Source organism: Peromyscus maniculatus, chromosome 6, assembly GCF_049852395.1.
Source record: "Peromyscus maniculatus bairdii isolate BWxNUB_F1_BW_parent chromosome 6, HU_Pman_BW_mat_3.1, whole genome shotgun sequence".
Classification (NCBI taxonomy): domain Eukaryota; kingdom Metazoa; phylum Chordata; class Mammalia; order Rodentia; family Cricetidae; genus Peromyscus; species Peromyscus maniculatus.
The window spans coordinates 95,842,311-95,864,986 of NC_134857.1; the positions used below are offsets into that span (position 1 = coordinate 95,842,311).

Consider the following 22,676-nt stretch of genomic DNA (forward strand, 5'->3'; position numbering starts at 1 on the left):
TATTAGGCAAACAAGATGGCCTGAAAAATAACAGAGTGCTATCTCTTAGACTTTGTATCATGTACCTAAGTGTTCATTCTTTGCTGACTTATTGCACATATTATATATTGGGTGTATTATGGGTTTCTAACTTAATTGTTGCAGATTCTAAGAATCTCAAACTACAGATCTCAACTCACTAAGATGATATGAATAAATCTGTTTATTTTATCAGATTTTGGTGGTGATTTGGATAAAGGCAGTCTGAAGACCATGGTTTGAGTAGCTGTATTGCTAGCAGTTTGACATTTTTACTCTTATAACTGGCAATTCCAGAAGATCAAGACAACAATCAAAGGAGATAGTTTATAACAAATGAAACACAACTCTTCCATGTTCAGAAACGTTCACTTTACTATACTATTTATAAAAGATAAGTCAAAAGAAGTTGCATTTTGAACCATGTTAGTCATTACACAAGATCCCAATGAAGAAACCTGTCCCCGTACCATACAGTACCATGTAGAGAAAACTGGCTAATCATTATGCCATGAGTTAGGAATGTAGTACCTGAAAGTCAACCCAGTGCCCTCCTATCATTTGTCTAGAAAAATATAAAACCCTGGCTTCTTTTTAAAACATGAAATCATTGTCAATAAAAATTCATAGGAATAAAATTAGGTTGAAGGAAATACAATATTAAGAAAAGGTGGCACTGGTTAGCTGCCTAGTCAATATTAATATTAAACTTTTCTAAGATGCATTAAGTTACAGCAGTCAGCCCAAGCAACACTATTTGATTATCTTCTGATCTGCATATGGAGTGCAGCTATTCTAAACAACCTTGCGATGACATAATTTTATTTTACATATATACAGATTGTTCTATTTATATACACATCACGGGACTCTTCCAGTCACTTCATCTCAACAACGGGGACTTGTTAAGAAGAACAGTTCTGGTTGGCTTCTTGCATTCAGGAAAGGCTCAAGTAGCTATTTCTTTTTCTTCTCTGCTGAGAAGAGTTCTAGGAACTCTGAATGCTTAGCTGGGCTTATGTGTGGTGGTGGTGGGATGATAAAGACTATTAGGGATTTAGGGCTTATAAATAGTGTCTTTTCTCGAACATTTCAGGTGTCAGCTACACCTTCGACTTCTGTGCTTCCACCAGACTGTATGATCCTTTCATGTTGGCTTTTCTTGCGAAGTAAATGATCATCCCGACAGCAGGTATTACCAAGGAGGAGGCACAGTAGAGTGCAAGGAGTTCGGGAGAAAAATAGTCCTCGTTCGTTTCTCTTCCTGGAAAATAACCAAATGGATACAATTAATGTCTAGTACAACATGAAATCGTTTACTGACAATATGTATTTTATTATAACAGTACAACTAGTTCTTCAAAGAGAAAGGGGGTAAAAGCTGTGCTGAGGACTCATTAGGCATATTTTCTTTTCTGAAATGTCCAACTAAGAAGCTCCTGGTTGCTATGCTCATGATAGGTGTGAAGATAACAGTTCTTGACTTTACAAACTTGGATTTTAAAAGATTGCTTTGGGTGTAAAATGGAAGGGAGAGCACACATTTTAGTAATCTGTTTTATAAGAACAGGAATCAGAAATATCTGACAAAGTCCCGTGGCTCTGATCATCATGAATTGAAATACCTAACTAGTTCTCTGAGACAATCTTTATAACACTCAGAGTATGCTCGAGACAGGGTACTCTTGTTGATGTTTTCACATGTTGTAAAACATGTAAAAATATCAACCTGTGTTTACATGGTGTAAAACATGTAAAAACATCAACCTGTGTTTACATGGTGTCTTCTGCATGTCTGAAGCAAACTTTCTTTACCTGATTATTCCCCTCCAGCATTAACAACCTCTCTTGATTTACTTATGGTCTTCAGATATTTCATTTAAGTAAATGTCTTAGTTACTCAGATAATGAGTTCTCTGACCTACATCTCCCTTGTTCTAAATTAATACTCCACCATTCCCTCCAAATCCAAGCACCACACTTTCATATGCCCCTAACAGCTTGCAGCTCAACATTTGCCCATGCAATTATCTGTTACATTTATTTTCCTTTCCTGACTGCAAACTCTATAGAGATGGCTATGTTTGTATGAGGTACTTTACAACTAACCAGGACTTAAGACACTACTTGGTACATTAGGTAACCCCCAAAATATTATTTGAGTACTAATAAAGTTTTTCTTTCTAAATCCTGTATTTTACAGTAGTCATAAATGCAGTACTGAGAATGACAATATATAGACAATTTAAAGTCTCCTAAGAAAGCATAGGGCAATTGCAGCACCTCTTAACATCTCAGCTCCATCAAAACATCTCCAGAGAGCATGGCATTCTCCTGAAACCCACTTCTGTTGGTTTTGCACATCACAGTGTGCTCTCACAATTACACTTTACTAAGTGGAAGGGTATGTTGTCTGAGTCCTTGCAGGAATTAGTGATCTGATCCGAGGCATCACTATGTTCCTTCCAGAGCTTTCAAAACACAGAAAGTCACTCGAGCAGAAAAGACTCATTGGCACCACAGGAGTGAGTTGTTTCAAACTACTGAAGGAGGAAAATGATGCGTCACGGTATGCATCATGATAATGGTTTGATTTTTCTGCTTTCCTTCGGTAGAATTGAGCTAAGGGTAAGACTGTAATGGATACTCATCATAATTATGGTTAAGCATCAATATTGATGACACACTAGGAGGTATTTCTGTTATCGTTTTCTTTACAATTTAATGCTTATCTTTGCCTTTCAGTTTGTCCCTCAGACATCTGCTAAAAACTACATTGAGTCAATTGCTAGGGCAATATCCTAAAACATTTTCTCCTATTAATTATAGTCTTGAATGTCTTAAAGAATCCTGATCATTTGTATCAATGGAATACTTTTAAGCCAAATCTAAACAAAACAAAATAAACAGTCAGCTAAATACAAAAGGAAACTAGTTCAAACTATCCAGGGGGAGAACAGGTCAACCTTGGGTCTTCATTCATGTGCAGCTATTTGAAACCATCTTCATATTGGAAGCATGAATGTCTACTTGGTGACTAATATGCTTTCATTGTTCGTTTGAAGGATAAATTAAAAGTGGCAAATACGTAAGAGAGGAATTAAGCATTTAGAAAAGACAATGTGTGAAAGAGAAAGCTAAAAGGGGAAGAAGCAGTTTTCACAGTCTTGAGGGGAAACAGCCATGCACACAGAGGATGACAAAATTCTTAGGAGTGCCATTTCCTGGGACTAGGCTACATTAGAGCTAGCCAGGGGTATCAAGGGTTGAAAGAAAACAGATAGGGATGGAGGTCAGCCTACTCCTAATTGAGATCTTGGTCCACCTCACTGGAGGCTACAGCTACACACACTGCATCATGTCCAGTGATATGATGGAAGACGGTAGCTTCCTTGTCCAGATTACATGTTTTCAGGAAAATCACCGCAGGGGGGCAACTAGAAGTTTGAAACATAATTATGATATTTCCCCCTTTTAAAAACATTTCTAAGTGAATGTATTGATATTGCTCTAATTTGAAGAGATACTGTGAAGACAGAAAAAAAATGTATGCTAAGATTTGTAATCTCGAGAAGTTTGGTCAGATTAGTAAAATTTTTGTCTGTTTTCTCACTTAGGTTCAGATTTTCTCTACATTGACATGTGCTCAGTTAACTCTTATAGTCAATGCATTCATTAGCGGTGTTGTTCACTCTACCAGACTGGATTTCAACATTCAACAGCTCTTTGGTGTACAAAGAGTCTGAGGCTCATTAGTCAAGGCTGGCATCAATAAAATTAGCAGGCACTCATACGAGAGAACAGGAAATTAAGGAGTGCCAATATGTCTCTGATGGGCCGTTGGGCCCCCCCTTCCTCTTCATCAGGTTGAAGTCGGACAACTGGGGCATGGATTTCAAAGGAAGCTTTTGTGAAATCTAGAGATCCTGTTTAGGATCCAGGCGACTATTCCCAATTAGCATCCTCACAAAAGAGCTATGCAGAAAATATGCGCTTGTTCTTTTCTCTGAAAGCAGAGCTGGTTTCCAGCGGGGAGCAAGATCCGCCGAGAATATTTTTCTGCTGTGCCAGGCCCAGTAATTTAGTTTCCTTTTACCCCAGGGGAAAGGTTGTAAAAATATGGCTAAACACTTAGCAAATCTAAGACCTCAGAAACCAATGATGAATTGGCAACTTTGAAAAAAAAAATAACCAACGGGAATTCCACATTCACCGATGATTAATGTCCACTTCCTGCCTAAACGCTATAGGATGGAACAGCTGCGCCTGAGTGTTTCATGAAACATTAAGAAACAACCAGTCAGCACGGAATTCAGTCTCATTTCACCAAATCCATCTAATAGTAGAAACTTGTTGCTCTCCTCGGATAGTCTGAATAATTAAAAAAGAAAGAAGGAGGAGGAGGAGGAGGAGGAGGAGGAGGAGGAGGAGGAGGAGGGGGAGAGAAGAAGAAGAAGAAGAAGAAGAAGAAGAAGAAGAAGAAGAAGAAGAAGAAGAAGAAGAAGAAGAAGAAGAAGAAGAAGAAGAAGAAGAAGAAGAAGAAGAAGAAGAAGAAGAAGAAGAAGAAGAAGAAAAGCAAACATAAAAAGTTAACCTTTTACGTCAAGGGTTAAACTTCTTAACTGCGAACCAACTTCGGTTTTCGATTCGCACTCGTACACCCCGGCATCCTGCGGCTGGGCCTTAAGGATGGTGTAGGCACCGTCAACTGACTTCAGCACCTTGTCCTCTGTCTTGCCTTTCTTCTTCAGGATTATCCACGTTTGGGACACATTGCCGCACGTGCAGGAAATAATGACGGTGTCTCCCTCTTTGACGCTCTGGGAAGGGAAGGCTGTAAGCTGTATATCTTTTGGAGAGTCTAAAGAGAGAACAGGCAGTTAGCGCGGACGGAGTGGAGGGGTCCAGCAATCGCATTTCCTGACTGAGAACGTCGGCAGCTGCTTCCAAGCTGTTTGTGATGCTTTCTGTATGGGCTGTAAAGAAAGCCAGCAAAGAAGTCGGGCATTTGTCCAATTCTAAATAATCCCATTGTAAGTGAGAAAAGACGTATCTCAGGCTTCTTTTCTGTTCTTACTATGATTCTTTACCCAGGCAACGACAAAAATAATAGGTATTTAATAAGCAGCTGTAGAATTCAGATGTGAAAAAAAATAATTTTTTAAAAATCACATTGTTCACCAAATTTTTCCTTAAATTTCGTAAGCCTGTGCGCTAGGCTCTTCCTCATCAGGAAATTAAGATATATAACATTTTTTTAACTGTCTTTAAGAACATAGTTACCAATTATCAAATTTCAAGGTCTGGGCTGATCTCACTTGAGGTAGAACATTTCTATTAATGTAATAAGCCTTAGAGGGAAACACCCAATGTCTGTTTTATAAGCACTTGCTTAGACCATTAGTCTATTTTGTCACTTGGACGCTCCTCCTCCGAAGCCACAGGGCAATGACATCCATACTCTGCTTTCCTTTTCTTCCAGATGGTTGCACAGTGTAGCCCAGACTGGCCTGAAAGTCTCCTAAAGGTTTTCTTTGAGATTATGTGGTACCCTTCCCAGGTTCTTCCTTTGAATTACAGACCTCAGTGAAATGGGGCAGCGATAACAAAACCCAGCATGCCCCTTAATAGAAGTAATAAATAGCAAGAGATCCAGAAGAATGCGACCCCAATGCTCCCAGAGAAAAAGCACAGGGAACAGCGCAAAGCTGATTACTTCATAATTTTGCTCATGAGAGCCCAAGGCTCCAATGTGCCAAGCAGAAACTGTTGTGTTCACAATTTGGGGTCTTTACCACTGAGAAGGGAGACCTACATCTATATTCACCCTAGTGGTTCTATGCCAGCAGGCAGAGAGGCCAGAGGGCACAATTACTGTGATCCTTAATCTCAGAGTTTACAAAAAGGTACCCTCTTGAGCTTCTAGACAAATCCTTAGGTGGCTTCTTGGGACTTGCTTCCCATTAAGCCCAATGTGATGTTTTAATACTAAGTAATTTTCTACTATTATTCCTTCACCAAACCCACAATTTCCAAAATGTCCCTGAACTCCCAGCTTAGTACATGGAGCATGCATTTCATCTGAGGTACACAGGATTTTAGGGCAAGTGATTTCACCTGAAATGAGACTTCATTCCAGGAGCAGTATGGAACTGCTTTTTTATTTTTATTTTTATTTACACAAAAACACAATTTTGAAGTAAGGGCTTTTCTTCTCTTTCTTAAGATTTATTTTTAAGTTATGCATATTTGTATTGTGGGGGTGCCTGCATGTGAGTACAGTGTCCACAGAAGCAGGGAGAGGGCATGACACCCCCTGGAGCTGGAGTTAGAGGCAGTTGTGAGTGCTGAGAACAGAACCCAGGTCAGAACAGCAGGCACGCCTTACTGCTAAGCCATTTCTCGAGTCCCCAAAGGCTTTCCTTTCAATGAGGTTCTTGTTCACCATCAGTAACTCAACAGGAAATGTACTAGCCAGAAATAACTTAAAAGTCATACTCTGCTCACCTTGGATAATCTGAAGTTCAACCGATTTTTTGCTAATTCCAGCCTGGTTAATCCCTTCACACACATAGAAGCCAGAATCTTCCATCTTTGTAGACGTGAAGACGAGCATTCTCTCTTCAGAAAGAGGCTGCAGTCGCCCATTAGGGAGCTGCCTGCTCCACAGGATTTTTGGAGCTGGTAAACCATCACTTGAGCAGGTCAAGCTCACAGGACTGCCCTCCCGTAGGATGGGAGAGGGGCTGACCGAGATGATGACTTCCTTGGGTGCAACTGAAAAGGAAACGACACTTAGCTTGACCCTCTTATGCCCCGGATTCCAAAGCGTCTGGACAATGCTGTAACACTAGGCAATGGAATCCGGGTTAGGATCGTTTATAAACTGTGGTAACCTGCCCAGGAAGTTTCTGTGGAGGAGACACAGTGAGAATTAGAACTCCAGATGAAATGTGGATGTTTTCAAATGGCAGAAAGCTCTGGAGAAACTCTTCTAATGTCAAAGCATAGAAAGTCAAGCACAGTGCAGTGTTTGGGTGACATGGTGGATTATTAGAAGCCTCTGTATGATCCCGTGAAGAAGAGCCAGGGTAAGATAGAACTGTTTCTGAGGGAGAAAAGAGTAGAGGAGCTTTGGAAACACACACACACACACACACACACACACACACACACACACACACACACACACAGAGAGAGAGAGGCGGGTGTTGGGGAAGAGACTTAGAGGTCAGTAGTATGTATTGTCAAAGCATGATGCATTGGAAGATTCCCTGTGAATAAGAAACACCTGTTTATTCCCCCTTGAACCTGGGTTGATCATTGGATGTGGGTGAAGTGACATGGTGTGTGTGTGTGTGTGTGTGTGTGTGTGTGTGTGTGTGTGTGTGTTCCTGATATGGGTCTTTGTGGGGCTGCTTTCATCACCACCTTCCTCAGCTGTGTTCTGGAGAGTAAATCTAGGCTCCCTTCCCTGAGAATGATCCCACACTAAGAAATGGCGGGTGGGAACCAAACACATAAGGCTCAGAAACTTGAGCGAAGCTACCTGTGACGAGTCAGCCGCCAGCCTGGCTGCAGATGGCTGCTTGATTTCTACTGCTTCTATCTGAGGCTGAGGAGCTGCCTGGCTGGCTCATTGCTGCATGCTAGTGCATAGACTCATACATAAATAAATGGCTTGTCTTTATACTATGGAGAATGGTTTATTATAATTACTATTATATTGAATTTTCTTTTCAGTTTTCTCCACCGTGGTTCCAATTGCTAACCTTTAGTTAGCGATTACCTAGTAAACATAATAAAGAAATCCATATTCAACTGCAGCTGCCCCGTGCATGCACTTACCATTGACATAAAGCGTCCGTGTACTCTGCCTTTGTTTGGGTTCAGATTCCGCTTCGCCACTGTGTAACTTAGCCAGGCAAACAAGAGCTTTCTCGGTATCTTCCGTGGTAGGGATGAAGGTCATTTCCAAACTTTTGGTCTCTAGAGATTTCATGCTCATTTCCTCCAAAAAATATTTATTCATCAGCACAGTCTCTCCCTTGAGTAATTCGATCTCCAGATGGTCAAAAGGGTACACGTCAGGGACTGTGCAGTTTACAGTGACAGGTCTCCCCTGCACAAGCAGCCCGCTCATCTCGATTTCTGGGTCTTTAGGGAATGCTGCAGATACCAAGTAAAAACTAATGTTGATATGTGATAGTCAAGGGAACACTGAGTCAGACTCCGTTGAATGCAAAGGTCTCAGAGCGACAGCTTTTGATCAGTTGACAATAGTATGGGCATAAATAATACCATTAATTATAATGATACACTTACAAAAGTAATTATAAATAATAGAAACAAAACACTAAGTATTTTAAGTCAATGAGTAATAAATGTTTTTATTCCTTATTTTTCTCCTCCAATGATGCCATCTTGTCTGTTCTTTTCTAAGGGTATAATGACTTCTGCCATCTTATCAATTAACTATATAATTTAAATGTCTTAAATATTTATCATGATACATTGACTACTAAATATGAACTAATACTCCAGACTTCATTATCTACTTTCTGGGCAGCCTGATAAAATGGTTATTATTTAACTTATTTTATAGCTAGAAAAAGAAACTTACAGGGACAAATGAGACTTTTCATAATATATCATACTTAGTCAAAATCTGTCCTCTGACCTATGAGTCTTGGCTACACAGTTTTTCAGTATGAAATGAGACTCACAGTGCACTTCTCAATATGGATAGTTTATTTTAAGACTAAATTTAGGCTATGAGTTTTAAATACTTTTCAGAATTTTTCCCCTTCCTCCCTCCTTCCCTCCTTCCCTCCCTCCCTCCCTCTCTCCTTTCTTTCTTTCTTTCTTTCTTTCTTTCTTTCTTTCTTTCTTTCTTTCTTTCTTTCTTTCTTTCTTTCTATCTTTCTATCTTTTATTTTTGTTTTTCTGAGACAGGACCTGGATGACCTAGAACCCTCTATGTAGACTAAACTGGTCTCAAACTCACAGGGATCTGCCTATCTCTGCCTTCCAATCAGGTAATTCTTGTAACTAAGAATAAAACTGACAACTGAGCATGGTACCACATGCCTTTAACCCCAGTATTTGGGAGGCAGAGGTAGGTGGATCTGTGAGTTCAAGGCCAGCCTGGTCTACCGAGTGAGTTCCAGGACAGCCAGGGCTACATGGAGAAAACATATCCCAAAAAAGAAAGAAAGAAAGAAAGAAAGAAAGAAAGAAAGAAAGAAAGAAAGAAAGAAAGGAAGGAAGGAAGGAAGGAAGGAAGGAAGGAAGGAAGGAAGGAAGGAAGGAAGGAAGGAAGGAAGGAAGGAAGGGCTTAATACTGTAATACTGTATGTTTTCTCACATATGTGAAACCCAAATTTAATTTTTAAGTTATGTACATGTGTGTATTGATATGTACGTCCTTGCAGGTCACAGAATTAAAGAGGAAAGGAAGACATCCTGAGGAATGTGGGAACTAAAACCTATCACTAGGAAAGGAGAAAGCTCTGCTGTCAGAGGATGGAAGGGAGGCGCTAGAGAGGAGACAGGCATGGAGAGGCGATGGGAAAGGGGAGCACATAAGAAGAAAGCATAATAACACAGATGTACGACGACATCATGACGAACCCACTTGTTTGTATGCTAACTTTAGCCATCAATAAGAAAATGTGAAAGAACTGTCCTAACTGTATTATTTAGAATCTGAGTAGTTTTTCTCTCATCTATATAACATTTATAATACATCCTATGTAAATTAACAAAAACGACACTAAAATAGTTATCAACATAAAAGTAATACTTAAAGAAAAACTTAACATTTTTTTCCTAAGTAAAACCTTGTTAAAGTGGTAGATTTTCAAACACATCCACATTGCAATAAGCTGTCATGCTATTCCCATTTCTGTTGGGAATGTGCCCACATCAGCAGATCCTGGACTCTGGGTAATATGATAAAGCAATAAAGTTTACCCTCCTTTTGAGAGATTTACATCTCTTAACAGGCACACTCTTACTCTGGACAAAATCCTAAAGGTTAACCCAATTGGGGCAGGGCTTTAGATGGAAAATCTCTACAGTATGTTCTCTGGGGTTGCATGAGTAAAACGGAGCAGCGCCGCCCTCTCCACAAGATAACTTCACAGTCTCGTGGTCACTGTAAAGTTCACTCCTCATTCAGTGTGGACTGAGGGACCCCAGCAATGTGAAGTTCACGGACACTGGGGGTTGAAAAGTGTTTTTATTAAGGTGACAAAATAAAAGGAAGACAAGATAAGGTGTGTAATTTGTCCACAGTGTAAATCAGTTTCAGATCCTGCCATCGACTCCTGGTTCTGCAGCAGCTCCCTGTGAAGACCATCCCACACTCACGTCTCCATTTCTGGCACCCTGCTGTTTCCCAGTGTCCCCCACCCCTGAATCCTGAAGATCAGCTTTTCAAATCTGCCTTAAAACAATAGACTGCCCCCCTCTTTCTCCTCCTCCCCCATACCTTCCTCCCAACCCTGTAGGCTTCCCATTCTTTCTGCTTTCATGAAAAGTCATAATAGTATCTAACATATTTACTTATGTTAGATACTATGTGTTTATCTTAAAATAATATATGTATTATATATACTATGTCAAATACAGAATATTTATTATATATAGTAATACATTATTATATATATGATGCATTATTTTAAATGAACTCTATACGCACAATAAAATGAATACTATGTCTGATCAGAAGCATGTCTACTTGGGAAAGAAAAGGGAGTAGTGGGTGGGAAGAGAAAGGATAAGACACAGTAACAGAAGGGTGAATATGAACAGACACAGTGACCCATTATTTTCTATCCTATTAAAAAATGATAAATACTACACACAGTAAAGCTATCTTTCAAAAATTAAGGAGAAATAAAGACTTTTTAAAAAGTGTTCATGAAAAGCAAAAAACCAAACATGGTAGGCTGGCAGGCTGAGGATGTAGCTCGACAGCAGAGCACTGGCCTGGAGTGTGGAAAGCCCTGGATTCCAGCCCTATCATCTTAAAACAAAATGTAACAAAACAAAAGGCAGCCTTGAGCCTCACCTGCACTTTGAATAGATGAGGCAGTCACGCCTCACCTAGTAGGTATCTGAATGGGCACGGCCCCTGACTGCTCTCACTCACCCTCTCCACACACCCTATGTACATGTGGAAGTGGGGGAGGCAGAGCATGGAGCATGGTCAAGGGCATGAGGAGAGTAGGACCAGTCACATACTGTGTGCATGCTGTAAACAAATGAAATACATCCTGAAGAGCTCAGCCAAGCCGTATGGCATCCAACAGTGCTCAGAGATCTAGGGATGATTTACAATGCCAGATCTCCCTCTATATAAATGGATATCACTGCAGAGTCACATTCTTTTTCTTCCCAAGGAGCCAGAGGAAGGGGAAGTGATCAGAGTCACCGGTTTTGTAAAGCACTTACAGTAGACTTCCATCTGGATTCCCTTTTCCAGTTTCCTTCGAGCGCAGGTCACAGTGCACAGGTAAGAGTGTTCATTCTCAAAGCTCACAGGGCTCAGTGTCAGCGTGGACTTGGCCCCCTCACTCCTCACCTCCCCATTAAGGGGGCTGTCTATCTGGGTTCTCCAAGAAAAAGAGGGGGAGTCACAGCCAACAGCAACACACGTCAGCACAACTGAGTCTCCAACCTGTGCAGCCACCCGGGATCCAGGGAAGATTTCAACAGTAAATGGTTTCTCTGAAGAGGAAAAACAAAAAAGAAAGAATAAGATGAATAACAGATCAGATTCTTTTCTTATTACATCATACTCCCATATTCCATGTTTATCTTTCTTGATCTCTATTCAGCTACTATCTATGCCAAGAAGAAATTACTCCTTTCCATCCTGGAGCCATCAGGAATAAGACCACATCTTTTAAGAATGAACCCATGATGCTCTGTTGACTCAGGCTGCCAGAATAAGTGTAGATAACAATTTGTCAAGAATGTGGTTGGCATCTTTTCAGAGCACTAACCCAACCTCTGCTCTGTGTAGCTCGTCACATCACTGTGGTTGTACAGGACCTTGAATTAGCCAGTGGTTTCTGTGTGTCAAGTATTCTGCATTCTTTATATGCATGCATTATCTCACGCAACTCCCTTAACTGGCACTATCATTTCCTTTCTACTTTCTCATTGTTCTGCTTCGTTATTTTCCCCTTTTCTTCTTCCATCCCCTCATCCTTTCTCTTCTTTGAGACATTTCAGCTCAGAAATGCTAAATGGCTGAAGAAGCTAAATTTGCAAGGGGAATAATGGAGACTTGATGTGAGATGGGTCTGACTTGAGAGTTCAGTTTTTCTGTTCCTGAACAACTAAGTCAGGTCATCCTCATGTGAAGACAAAATGAGATCTAAAACAGTAGCAGGGTAAACTGCACCAAAATGCCCTCTAGTTAAATACACTATCCTTAACGAACCATTCACATACATCTATATAATGGAACTCCAATATAAAGTAGTTTTTTTTTTGTTTTGTTTTGTTTTGAGGATCACACAGAATCACACTGAAAACAAAAGAAAGATATAAGCATTAAGGTGACAGCAAATATGTTTGATGCATTATCCAAAGACTTTACAGCCATTCAGGGTAGAAAGCTGAGCAATCAGGGCAAACACCTGAGACTCAAGCACCCAAAAAATGTTCTCCAACTTCCAGGCCCATAGGCTTGGATGAAATGACATATTTTGAGAGAAAGAATTATAAATTTTGATGTTGTTCCTCTGAAAATCCTGGGAGTGGTTGGGCAACTCGGCAAGGGACAGATGAAGCTCCAAAGGAAAATCACTAGAATGTTCTAGCAAGCCGGAAACAGGAGGAAATCTCAGCACACAATACAAATATACTCTGTTTTGTGTGATTCTCTTCTGTACCAGGAAGAAAGAATTGCTTTTCTCATTATAGTTTGTGTAGTTGTGGTATTGTATTATTTTTCCAAAGAAGGTTCTTCTCAGATTATCTCCAAATAAGTTAATATGCTATTAGATTTTTGAAGAGATTATTCAAAGCAGTAACCAAGTTGTCCAAGTTCCGTCTGTGCTGGTGTGAGAATGAGGAATCTGTGAGGAGATTCACTTCCTGCCTGCAGTGTGATTGACCTCCATCACTGTGTGTGCTTGGAGCTGCTGGGGAGAAGCGCTGGGAAGTGGCTGAGAGGCCCTTCCCCCTTCAGCGAAGTCAACTGATACAATACACACTGTATTGTGTCTATACAGAGCCCCACTTCCCACGCCCAGAGCACACCTCCTTCATCCATTCGAGATGGGGCCCAGCATTACGGGATGCACCTGTTCTAGGACAGACACTGAGCCTCCCGCACTTTTAGCCACATATCTTCTCTGACCTTTTGGGAAGAGTCATCACCCGCCTGAGTGAGTCAGATGATGGTGTTTGAATTCTACTTTCTTAACCATCTAAACTTAAAATCCATGTTTTCATAGATTAAAAATGTGTTGTCCAAGTTTATTGCTTATGTTTTTTATTCAGCTTAAGTACTTACTACGTGTCAGGTGCTATATTAGCCAGTCATTCATTAATTCAAAGACCAACACTCAAACACAGTAAGCTCCTGAGTTCTCAGTTTAGAAGCTTGCAGTTTAATGCAGTTTGATACACATTCAAATACATACATTTTTTGTGCTCTTACTAAAAGCATATACTTTGATTTAGTCATTCCACATTGTGTAAGTATACCAACGCACCACACCATACACAATGTATGCATGCATATACTTTTGATTGTCCAATTAAAATATTAATTTTAAAAATAGAGAAAATGAGCTACACTTGGAAGAGCATGGGATTTTGAATTAAGAGGACCCTGTAAGTGCGACAAAGAGCCATTTGACCCTAAGCAAATGATGATCTATATTGCACCCGAGCTTTTCAGCTACCTCACAGAACATGGAAAAGAATGAGATAACATATAAAGTAGAATGCGGAACTCTTGGCAAAAGTTAGATATACAGTCAATTGATGGCCATTATTCATCTGAGACTTCATTCTCCCATCTGTAAAATGGATAGAAAATACCCCTTAGTTATTTCTTGAAGACTAGATAGCTTATATGAAGTGCCAGAACCCCAGCTGGGTTTGGGGAATGCTGTTGTTTAAGAAAATCTTGCAGACTCTCAAATGAGAAATTATAAACTAAGCAAGAGGGATGGTTGAAAAGGAAGTTATGTCACCGGGATTGTTTTGAGGTAGAAGGGTCAAGATTAGGTCATTCGGAAGGGGAGCATATCTTCGGTCATAACAAGTATGGAGTGGTGCAGTTCCTGAGTACAGGGAATGAGAAGGCCAAGCGAAGTAGCATGAGAATATTAATACTGGAAGGGCAGGAGAAGGAAACAAGGCAGGGGATGGACAGCCGTGAAATGACACAAGCTACTAAAGAACCAGCATGGAGTTTCTGGGAGAAAGGAATTCCAGCAAGCGTGAGTATAACACATAGATGTATGCTGAAGCACATGACTACCAGGTGAGTCATCAACTCCCATTCTACTCACCTTGGACAATTAACTCCACCTCTGTCTTGTTTCTCCCAATCAGATTAACTCCTTCGCACACATAAATTCCAGAATCTTCCATTCTCATAGCGACTAAGGTGAGAGTTGCGTTTCCTGAGAGGGGCTGTAGCACTCCATTATCTAATTTCCTGCTCCAGAAAATCTCCGGAGCTGGTAGACCCTCACTGGAGCATGTCATTGTCACAGCACCACCCTCTTGAAGCCTTCTGGAGGGATATACAGAGATAACTGTATTCTTGGGAGAGGCTGAAAAGGTAGAACATAATATGAGCAGTCATTGAGCATCATCTCCATCCAATGAGGATGATTTATTTCTCTTGTAGACTGTAGTTATGTGTCTCTACACATTTGACAAACCTACCTTCCAAATGAGAGTCAAGAATCACTGAGTCATTAAAAACTTAGCCAATCTAATATCTAAGCAGTTAATTATAGGTTTTGATATTTGATGTTTCCAGGGGGCCACAGGTAGGTAGAAGTTAAGAGAAGCCCTTCAAGTTTCAGGGTTCAGTCTCTTGCCCAAGAACGGGAGTTCCGTGTGGGAATCTTTGTCAAAAGCACATCCAGGTCAGTTTCAGCACTTACTGAAGGAGACAACCTATCCAGGACCATCAGATTGGCATTTGAATATCTTTAATTATTGAAAAAGTCTCTTACTGAGCTGAAATCTTCCTGGAAGTAACTAGCATTTGCACCATGGTTATAGTTCAGCCCTATGCTCTTGCAGATAAATGGCCACGCTCTTTCTCACACAACTGTCCTTCAGTGACTTAGCTCTACTTCTTTTCCAAAGCACTGTATTCTGTGAGGAGAAATATTCCCTATCTTGATTGTTTTCTCAAAAGGTTGTTAACAGCTTTTTTCATCTCATTATGTGTTGGATAAACATACTGTATTTGACACCAACTCTTTCCAATATAGGGCTCAGAGTAGGAAACATTTTAGTTTTAACAGAGCACTGTGAGTTCCATAAGACACAATTCTAATATAAGAAGAAAGCTTCAAATCCTCCAGCAGTCTCCAAAACCCTAATAACTTTCCACCTACTAAATGTGTGTACATGTGAGCATACTCTTGTACACACACACATACATAGAATAAGAAATGATTTTGTCAAATTTTTATACCTGTGAAACCAGTGTTTCAAAGCTTACTAAAATTTTGTCATTTGAGCCCATTTTCTACTGTTCAAGCAAATAGTATTAATGATGATTCCTCCTTGATAAACAGGAAAACAGAGGAATTAAGCAACATTAAGGTCACTCGGCTCACAGTGAGACATGACACTCAAGTGCTCTAAACCCAAACCCAGTATCCTGCTCTTTAAATAATACCACTTATAATATCATGTCTCGAATAAGTAATGCAGTAAAAACTGCATATTACTTGTTAATCTACTCAATACATTTTTTTGTAACAATAAAAAATAATACATATCCTAGATTGAATTCCCATAGAGCAGAGCTCATCATGCAGGTACTCACTGTAGACTTGCAGTTCTTTGACAGTCTCCCTTGTTGTGGGTTCAGAATCCATGTATAATTTAGCTCGGCACACAAGAGCTTTTCCAATATCCTCAATGACAGGAGTAAAGGTCACTTCCAAACTCTTGGTTACCAGAGACTTCTTCACCTCTTCCACAAACAACTGCGTCTTCAGGAGATGGTCACCTTTGAGTAGATCCATCTCCAAGCTGTCAGCCGGATAAACATCAGGAGCCAAACACTTGACCATGGCAGGCTTCCCGACCTCCAGGGGGCCACTCAGCTGAATCTCCAGATCTTGAAAAGCTGCAAAGCCAAGCAAATGCACAAATAGGCTTTCGGCTCCTAACACCTCTGACTGTTTTAATACAACACAAGTCAAGACAAATGTCTTTGTTAATACTGGGCTTCATTCAGCATAGCCAATTGTTTAAATAGCTAGTCACAGTTTGTGGTGGGTTCAGGAAACAAGGATCAGAGTTAACCCCTTTTTAAGGGCCATTTCAGTTTTAATCCTGCAACTGTAACACAGAGTATGTGTTATTAAAGGGAAGAAGAAAGGAACGCCTGACATCTATTGGAACTCGGCGATAGATGTAACATAAAAGGCTTTGCTCTCTCTTTACTGTGACCCTGGGTGATAGAGGTCACATTTCACAGATAAGGAAACTTGGACACAGTGTGATTGCAGAAGTAGCCGTGGTCACACAGACACAGTGGGGTTTGGAGCAAAGCTCATGGGTTCTGTCACTCTGCACTGTGATTCCAGTGACATACGACACCCTGTTCTTGCATGCTCGTGCCGATACAGTTCTAGATAAGAAGCCCAACATTCAGAATGACATCGCAAAGAAGTGTTACTGTGTAATTGCCTACAAAGTGAGGAGAGTGACTTTAGAGGGCTGGCTTCTGAAATGGACCTCTGGTAAGAAGAATTCATCCACCAGAAAGGCATTCCTGTAAGAGCTCGCCATACTGGATTCATTCTTCCCAAAGCCTAACTCCGTGTTCTAACCAGTACTCTACTGAACCCACCAGGACAATGGAACACAGTGCATGCAACCTCCACCTTTCACGGGGTTTATCTCGTGTGTGTGTGTGTGTGTGTGTGTGTGTGTGTGTGTGTGTGTGTGTGTTGTTGATGATGATGATGGGAACTCATTGGTGTCCCAGCACCACAGAATATTACAATCAAATGTGGAATAGAAACTGAACTGTGAAATACAATGAGAAACAGTCACTCTTGCAGGGGAAAAAGGCTACATAATTAAATCCAGAAGGGTACTCACTTCTCTTTTTTTTTAACTCTCCAACTGTACTGTATTTGTGGGCAAAAGGCGAAGGAACTGGAAATGCTTTATTATCTAAAAACATAGTCCTTTAAATGTCCCCCTCCAGTTATTTACGTCCGTCACGGTCTTCAGGAAATGTGCCTAGGATCCACACATTTCATGACAGGTAACATAAGAACTTGCTACTCTTCCTGATATTTATATAACAGGACCTTCCAAGGCGCTCAGGAGGCTGCCTAGACATAAACTCTGCATGCCCAGCCAGCGTAATGGAAAGCAGCCGGCCAGGCTGCGCTGCTTGGGAAGCTCAGTTTCACAAGGGGCTCGCTGCAACTTCGATTAAGGTGAACCGACAAAATCGGGCTTCAGCACAGTAGGAAGGAACTGAGGTGATTAAAATGAGGTGCTCATGAAGAAATGCCTATGTGAGCACATTTTTTAGTGGGGAGAAAGACACCATCAGTAACCAGAGACAAATGATTTCTCTAGGGTTCAATTTCCCCCTCTTTTTCGTAGTTCTGTTTGCTAAGTTGAGAATGGGGGTGGGGTGCTTTGGGGTAGGCTGGCGTAAGATGGGACCTGTTCATAGTCCCAAGACATATCTAATGTATTAGATGAAAGTCCTTGGGGGGTGGAAAAACCAAAGCTTTATGGCAACAACAACAAACATTCCTGAGCTTATCAGTGTCAGATGAATGAGATGTTCATAGATGCTTTGGCTGTGTCTAAAGAGAAGGCTTCTATACTTACAGATCTCCTTAATCTGCAAGCAGGTCTTAAGCACCAAGTTGCATAAAAATAAGTAAATGGAAAATCCCAGAGAGGGACAAATCATCACTCTTCAGATGCATGAACATGTAGAAATACAACCAGATGGAAGATTAGAGAAAAAAAAATGAATAGAGCCTTTGAGATGCTCACATTGTGGCTAAGGATTGGACCCAAGAAGGTGTGAGTCCTTTGCAAGGGCACCATTTTTGTGGCAAACAAGGACACAGAGGTTAAAATCTGGGTTTCTGTTCTCAGCTAGCTTCTCCTGCCTCTGGCTTTATTGAAACCATCTAGCCAAGAATCTGGATACTCTTAAAAAGTCTCTACTACACATATCATTACTACTTTTTTTCAAGAAGAAAAAAACCTCCTTCCGGCACTTACAGTAGACGTCCACCTGGATCCCTCGCTCCAGCTTCCCAGATCCACAAGTTGCCGTACACAGGTAAGCGTGTTCATTCTCAAAACTGACGGGATCCATGGTCAGGATGGACTTGCTCCCCTCGGTCTTCACCTTCCCGTTCAGTGGACTGTCTATCTGGGTTCTCCAAGAGAAAGACGGGGACTCACAGCCTGTGGTGGTGCAAGTCAGGGACACGGAGTCCCCAATCTGAGCCACCATTCTGTATTCAGGGGAGATCTCAAGATTAAAAGCTTGAGCTGAAAGAGCAAGAGAGAGGATAGCCACGTTACCCTGGTCTGTCTCATGCTGTGTCCTCTCTCTCCTGCACAGCCATACAGGGTCCAAAACACAGCCTGGATGGTCTACTTTTTAAACTGTCTCAGACTAATAGCAAGACAGCCCCAAAGCCCTGAAGCTGCTGTTGCGGAAGGTACTGGAGGCATCGCCGTGAAGAAGATGCGCAGTTCTCACTTGGAAGCCCATTGCGCGGAGCAATTTTGCTAAATTCTAAGTTTGACTTCGTTGTCAAGTACAGGAAACTAGAGATAGATCTACTACCAATATAATCCAAATTACTCATTTGACATTGGAAAAAGGTATAAAAAAAACAACAAAAAACAAATAACAAATCAGTCTGCAGCTCTGTGACAATACTGGCTTTTATAGCAAATCTCTATAATACACCCAAAGCTGTGGACCTGTAAAGCAGGTCAGGGACTTACAGGCTGCAAACAGTATCCAAAGTACGGCTGAAGCTCCAGAGATCGTGACCATCTTCTCAGGCATTTCAAGTCGCTGCTGTGGTGACGAAATGGAGGCTCCAAAGCCTTCTTTGTGCCCCACGTGAAAAGTGTCTGGGAAAAAGTGTTCAGCTCCCAAAGCCAGCCAGGCTGGTGTGAGTGAAGTAGAAAGTCTGCTCTTTATAAAGGGTCTTGCTGGAGAGGCGGAGGGAAATCCCTTCAAGGGGAAACCCAGGGCAGAGCCAGAGAAAAAGTTTAACTGACAGCCGGCCAAGTCTCCACATTAACCCCTTCAGCTGCTTCCAGGGCTGAAAGTCACTCGGAGTCCTGGGAAACAAGACACTTCCAAGTCCATAAATCTCAGGCTTTTCCTGACCTTCAACTCGGAAAGGGCTATCTTTCCTGAAAAGATATGAGACAAAGATCACTGCAAAACGAAACTACCCACAACGTGTGTGTGTGTGTGTGTGTGTGTGTGTGTGTGTGTGTGTGTGTGTAAGACGGACAGAGACAGAGATCATTAGATAAATCACCACTGATATTTTTTTCATTAAGAAATGTATTTGCAATTTAAAAAATAGAAATTGGTTTCTTTCAACAAAAAGGAAAATATCCTTTATTTGGGATTTATGAGTCACTCTTTTAGATTGGAAAAAAGTTTAACTTCTTAATTTTAAGGTTCTCTATTCATAAATGGTTTTTTTTTTACACAAAAGAAATCAACTCTCTGAAATAATTTTCTGAAGTAGAACATGAAGGGGTGTTGATACAGAACTAAGGGAATTACATTTTCCTGATTTGAGACTTCCCAGCCCTGTGGCCCTGTGCTGGATGACTGGAAGTCGTTTGCAGACTTGAATGCAGAAGAATGGATCTATCAAATAAATTTTTGTAGAGAGCAGTGGTGGTGCACGCCTTTAATCCCAGCACTTGGGAGGCAAAGACAGGCGGATCTCTGTGAGTTCGAGGCCAGCCTTGTCTACAGAACAAGATGCAGGACAGGCACCAAAACTACACAAAGAAACCCTGTCTCGAAAGAAAAACCAAAAAGAAAAAGAAAAAAGAAAAGAAAGAAAGAAAACAAAAAAATTTTTGTGGGGAATTTCTTTGACTGCATTATTTAGCCTCATGTCCAGTTTGAACATATAAACAGATTTGCTTTTTGTTGGAGGAGATAAAATGATAACAGATTTTTATTATCTTCTCCTCCCAGTGAAATGACTGTCTAAAAGACTCAATTAACTGTCTCTGTGTCTCTTAACACACCACGCATAGCCCACGTCCTAGCAAAATGCTTGCCCATCAAAAAGAAACGGGAAGAAGCACTTCCTTGTATTATACACGTGCAGATCTACCTCCCATGTTGCATTATCAGTTCCCTTCATGGCCAGGACTAGCTCTTATGCATGGTTGTTTCTACTCTTTAAATATATAATGCATGGTTTTGCACATAATAACTACAAAAATTGGAAGAGTAAAAGTTAAAAATCTGGAAAAGAAACTTTCAGATTACTGACCCCAGCACATAAGTGCCACGTAAGAAAAAAAAAATTAAATTCTGCAAGAAAATTGCAAAGTTGCCAGACATTTAGGCACATGTAAAATAGACAGTGCCATGTCATAGGATAAAGGCTGTAAATTGAGACCTGTCCTCTCCAACTGTCCCTACGTGGTAAGAGAGACTTCCTCTTGGAAACGTGTGGGGCTCCCACTGAGAGGCAAGTAGAAAAAGGTAGTTGAGGAATATATTCTAGGGCTATGATGACATCTCTGGGAATCAATGAAATTAGCTGCCAAACAGGTAATATAGGGGACCTCAACCACGCTCATGTCATGAAAGAGGACTACCAACCACATGGCCATTGCTACCAACTTTGGGATAGATCACAGGCATGTAAGAAAATTCAAATCCATTTCTCTGACACTCAAAAAAAAATATGCTGCTGGGATCACTCAAACCCCATGCTATTCAGTATCAATTCTCACCCAAGAAAGTGGAAGAATAATTCCTTCTGGGAGAGGGGAATAGTAAATACCACAGAGGAAGTGAAAAAAACAATTTGGTGGATTCCACAATGCCAAATCCTTCCTCATTTGAGAATCACTACTCTAACATAGCTGAAGAACCTCTCTGTGACTCCACTTACTTCTATGTGAATCTTTTGTAGTAGCTTTATTAGATGCCCACGAGTCTGAAGTTTGAAGCTGGATCAATGGTATTTGAAGCAAATAATGAGGACCAAGATTAAGTTAGTCCTAGTCCTGCAGTCCTTATGTGGTTAATCCTCAGGATTCTAACATGGCTGTTCCTTCATCAAACATCACATCTGCATTTCAGTCATGAAATATGAAAAGTAAAAGGTGAGAACCCAAAGCCAGTGGAGCCTGCTCTCTTTGAAGGAGCTTTGTAGCTTGAGTTTTCCTGCCTTGCCCACAGTCAGGACAAATCTTTGCCACCCGCCAGTCCCACAGCCGCTCAGACCCGACCAAGTAAACACACAGAGACTTATATTGCATACAAACTGTATGGCCGTGGCAGGCTTCTTGCTAACTGTTCTTATAGCTTAAATTAATCCATTTCCATAAATCTATACCTTGCCACATGGCTCGTGGCTTACCAGCATCTTCCCATGCTGCTTGTCCTGGCGGCAGTTGGCAGTGTCTCCTTCTGCCTTCCTGCTCTCTCTTTTCTCCTCTCTGTTAGTCCCTCCTATACTTCCTGCCTAGCCACGGGCCAATCAGTGTTTTATTTATTGACCAATCAGAGCAACACACTTGCCATACAGAACATCCCACGGCAGAGCTTCCCAAGAATTTTCAAGCAGTGACTTCCACGAACAGCTCACTGAAATGCCCCCAAGTGAATCAGGATTCTGCTGGTAAGAGCTGGGGGTGGGGGTGCGGGTGGGGTAGGGGGAGAGGAATGGGTGATGAGTTAAGCAGGCAACTAGCAGTGTAACGGTTTTCTAATTCAGTTCAATTTATGGAGTGTTTATTGAAAAACTACTGCACAAGCACCGTGCTTGTACTAGGAATGAGGAAATGCCAACGGGGATGCAGTTTTAAGAATGAAGGAAACCTCCGTGATATCAACAGAAAACTTTAATAGGGCTCAAGAGGTGACTCAATAAAGGGACCATTGGTCTGTCTGCAACTCAAGAAACAAAGCATATTTCAATGAGCTGCTGTAAGTTTAAGATTTTCAGCCGGGCATCGAAGGTGCACGCCTTTTATCCCGGCACTCGGGAGGCAGAACCAGGTAGAATGCTGTGTGAGGCCAGCCTGGTCTACAGAGCGAGATCCAGGACAGGTACCAAACTACACAGAAAAACCCTATTTCACAAAACCAAAAAAAACAAATTTTTTTTTCTAAAGCCAAATTATAGGGAGAATCATGTGCT

General features: G+C 41.1%; 1 protein-coding gene across 2 annotated transcripts; it reads right to left on the minus strand.

Moving 5' to 3' along the window:
* Nucleotides 1-375: 375 nt before the first annotated feature.
* On the minus strand, nucleotides 376-21,973 carry Vcam1 (vascular cell adhesion molecule 1). Of its 2 annotated transcripts, none has more exons than XM_006977820.4 (10): nucleotides 21,894-21,973; nucleotides 19,258-19,677; nucleotides 18,517-18,792; nucleotides 16,070-16,375; nucleotides 14,565-14,831; nucleotides 11,479-11,754; nucleotides 7,867-8,187; nucleotides 6,526-6,795; nucleotides 4,613-4,879; nucleotides 376-1,282 (listed from the first exon to the last, which is right to left on the minus strand). In XM_006977820.4, exons 2-10 carry the CDS (start codon nucleotides 19,319-19,321, stop codon nucleotides 1,122-1,124), a joined length of 2,208 nt encoding a protein of 735 aa, XP_006977882.1. In that variant the 5' UTR covers nucleotides 19,322-19,677; nucleotides 21,894-21,973; the 3' UTR covers nucleotides 376-1,121. The 2 variants fall into 2 exon arrangements, with proteins under 2 accessions (XP_006977882.1, XP_076430977.1); XM_076574862.1 differs by having other exon boundaries at nucleotides 21,870-21,957.
* Between the last annotated feature and the right edge of the window lie 703 nt (nucleotides 21,974-22,676).

What these genes read in the sequence shown, in the direction of transcription:
- Vcam1 (XM_006977820.4), bottom strand. Translation starts at nt 19,321, where the DNA reads ATGCCTGAGAAGATGGTCACGATCTCTGGAGCTTCAGCCGTACTTTGG. An exon ending in GATCCAGGTGGACGTCTACT is followed by an intron (nt 16,376 to 18,516) that starts GTAAGTGCCGGA and finishes TTGGCTTTGCAG; the next exon opens with CTTTTCAAGATCTGGAGATT. An exon ending in GGTGGAGTTAATTGTCCAAG is followed by an intron (nt 11,755 to 14,564) that starts GTGAGTAGAATG and finishes TTTCCTCTTCAG; the next exon opens with AGAAACCATTTACTGTTGAA.